The sequence below is a fragment of the Egretta garzetta genome, unplaced genomic scaffold, assembly GCF_000687185.1.
Source record: "Egretta garzetta isolate BGI_Z169 unplaced genomic scaffold, ASM68718v1 scaffold223, whole genome shotgun sequence".
NCBI lineage: Eukaryota > Metazoa > Chordata > Aves > Pelecaniformes > Ardeidae > Egretta > Egretta garzetta.
In genome coordinates this window covers 663,192-665,457 of record NW_009259033.1, presented here as the reverse complement: position 1 = coordinate 665,457, position 2,266 = coordinate 663,192, and the positions used below count along the sequence as shown (strand labels likewise).

Here is a 2,266-nt window from a genome sequence, read left to right as displayed (position 1 = left end):
GGTCAGGGCTTCAAGCTGCAGCAGCCAGACAAGGTGTCGGTGACAGTGGGGGAGACGCTGACCCTGACCTGCACCGTGTCTGGAAGTGGTTCCCCTGGTGCTGTGAAGTGGCTGAAGGGCGGGAGCGGTGGGAATGAGACCGTTTATGATCAGAAGACCTCCTTCCCTCGCGTGACGAGGGTGGTGAATGGATCCAACACAGACTTCAGCATCCGCATCCGGGATGTTCACCTCGAGGACACCGGCACCTATTACTGCGTGAAGTTCATCAAATCGGTGGGCACCGGGCAGCCCCGTGCCCACCACCCTCTCCCCGCTCTGCCTTGTATCTCCACAGAGACATCCCTGGTTCCCAGCATGGTGGCTGCAGCTGTAGTGCTCTGCTTCCTCCTCCTCCTCGGCCTCTTCATCGCCCTTTGCGTGTACAGGAGGAAGCGCAGAGGCGAGGCGAGGAGCCTGGCCGGGCTGGTGGCCACAGGCAGCTTCTTGTGCTCCCCTCTGCAGTGCTGTGCAGGGACCCCTGGCACCCCCAGGTGTGTACCCACCACCTCTTCCTTCTGCACCCCAAGACAAGCGAACCGGCTTATCCGCCTGCCTTACCCTGGTTTCCTCTCCCTCTGGAGCAGTAATTTTCCCCAGAAAAGGTCCTTTACCCACAGGCGCATCACTGCGCTGCGTTTGCTTCTCCCTTCGTTTCATGGGAGCTGCAGCCCCTCCCCGTGGTGTCTGAGCCCAGCCCAGGCGCGCAGACAGCACCTTGTCCCGCTTCCCTGCCTTCAGCGTGGGCATCATCTGTGGCCACGTGCCGCAGAGCCTGGCTAAAATTTGGGAGGGGAGTTGAGGAGGGCTCTGCTGGGTGGGGTGGGGAGGGGACCTGCAGCGCTAATGGCCATCCTTCCCCCCAGCAGCAAAGTCCCGGGTGAAGAGACCTTACATCTGCCCAGCCAGGTAAGAGTGAGCCGTGAGTACAGGGAGGAGCATCCCACGCCGATGTCCCGGCTCACAGGGACTCTGCAAGGCTCCGGGGCCGGGGTGGGCACTGGGTGAGCAGCACGGTCCTGGCACGCTCCACACCACGGTGCAGAGCTGTCTGTGCAGCCGTGGCACCGCTGTCCCAGCTCGAACCTGCTGTTGGGGTCATTTCTGCAAGATTTTTCTTGTGACAGCATTCACCATTTGTGTGCACTTCTGCAGCAAAGCAGCAAGGAGGACGACAACATCCACTACGCTGATCTCCAGCCCCTGCCTGCAGCCCCGTGGCACGGCAAGAGCCCCAGTGCAGCCTGCTCCGAGTACGCCAGCGTCCAGGTAGCTGCCAAGTGACATGTGGCACCGCAGCCAAAGAGCCCATTTTGGGAGAAGAAACAGGGGCATTTCTGCAGGGCACAGTAAAGAAGTGGGTCTGTTTGCATGGCACAGCCCGGACCAAGCTCAGCACGCCGTGTTCAGGGCTGGCAAAGCTTCCCTAATTCATCCCCGTCTCAGCCGGAGCTCGACAGCAGCTCTCCCAGGACCCAGCAGCCATCTCAAGCACAGGATCAGGCCACAAGGCTGAGCACCTCTGCCTTGTGCAAGCTGTTCGGTGCCGATTACAACAGGAGGACTTCACACACGCCTGTCTCCACCAGCCTGGGCCATCTCCGGCACTTTCCCAGCTCAGCAGGTCCGTAATTTGTGTCACCTTGTCCCTGCACCAAGCCCATCCTCATTAAAGCCAGCAAACAGCCGTGCTGCCCAGTCCCGCTGTGTTCAGAGCAGGAGCAGTAGTGCCGGTCCCACAGGGTCCTGGCAGATGCGTGGCCTCCGTAGCCCCGTGCCAGCTCCCCCCATGTGGCTGCCCACCTCCCACCAAACCCCCATCTTCTGACCACGCGTGGGGCAGCTCTCAGGAACAGCCCTCAGTGCCGCTTTGCTGCAGCCCATGGGCTGAGAACCAGCCCTTGCCTGGCTTTCCCTGCCCTCCCGAAGGGGCCAGTATTTGGGAAGGGGGTTCATGGTGCTGTGTTAACATCAGGGCAGTTGGCACCAGCCAGCCCTTCCGCTCCTTCTCCCCAGCCCATGCACACCTGCAGTCCCAGCCGGTCCATGCACGGCTGCTCCATGCACATCCCCTACTCTGTGCAAGTCTCCTGCTCCATGCACATCCCCTGCTCCACGCACATCTGCTCCACGCACATCTGCTCCACGCACGTCCCCTGCTCCATGCACATCTGCTCCATGCACGTCCCCTGCTTCAACAACATCTGCTCCATGAACATCTCCTCCA

The 2,266-nt window shown here is 61.3% G+C and overlaps 1 protein-coding gene across 1 annotated transcript in view; it reads left to right on the top strand.

Annotated features, from left to right (window-relative positions):
* The window catches only part of LOC104122645, a 1,764-nt gene extending 278 nt beyond the window's left edge, over positions 1-1,486 (top strand). The window contains exons 2-4 of the mRNA XM_035890376.1: positions 7-533; positions 906-948; positions 1,195-1,486. Coding sequence (XP_035746269.1) covers positions 7-533; positions 906-948; positions 1,195-1,323 — 699 coding nt within the window. The 3' untranslated portion in view covers positions 1,324-1,486. The remainder of the gene's footprint in view (positions 1-6; positions 534-905; positions 949-1,194) is intronic.
* Positions 1,487-2,266: the final 780 nt, after the last annotated feature.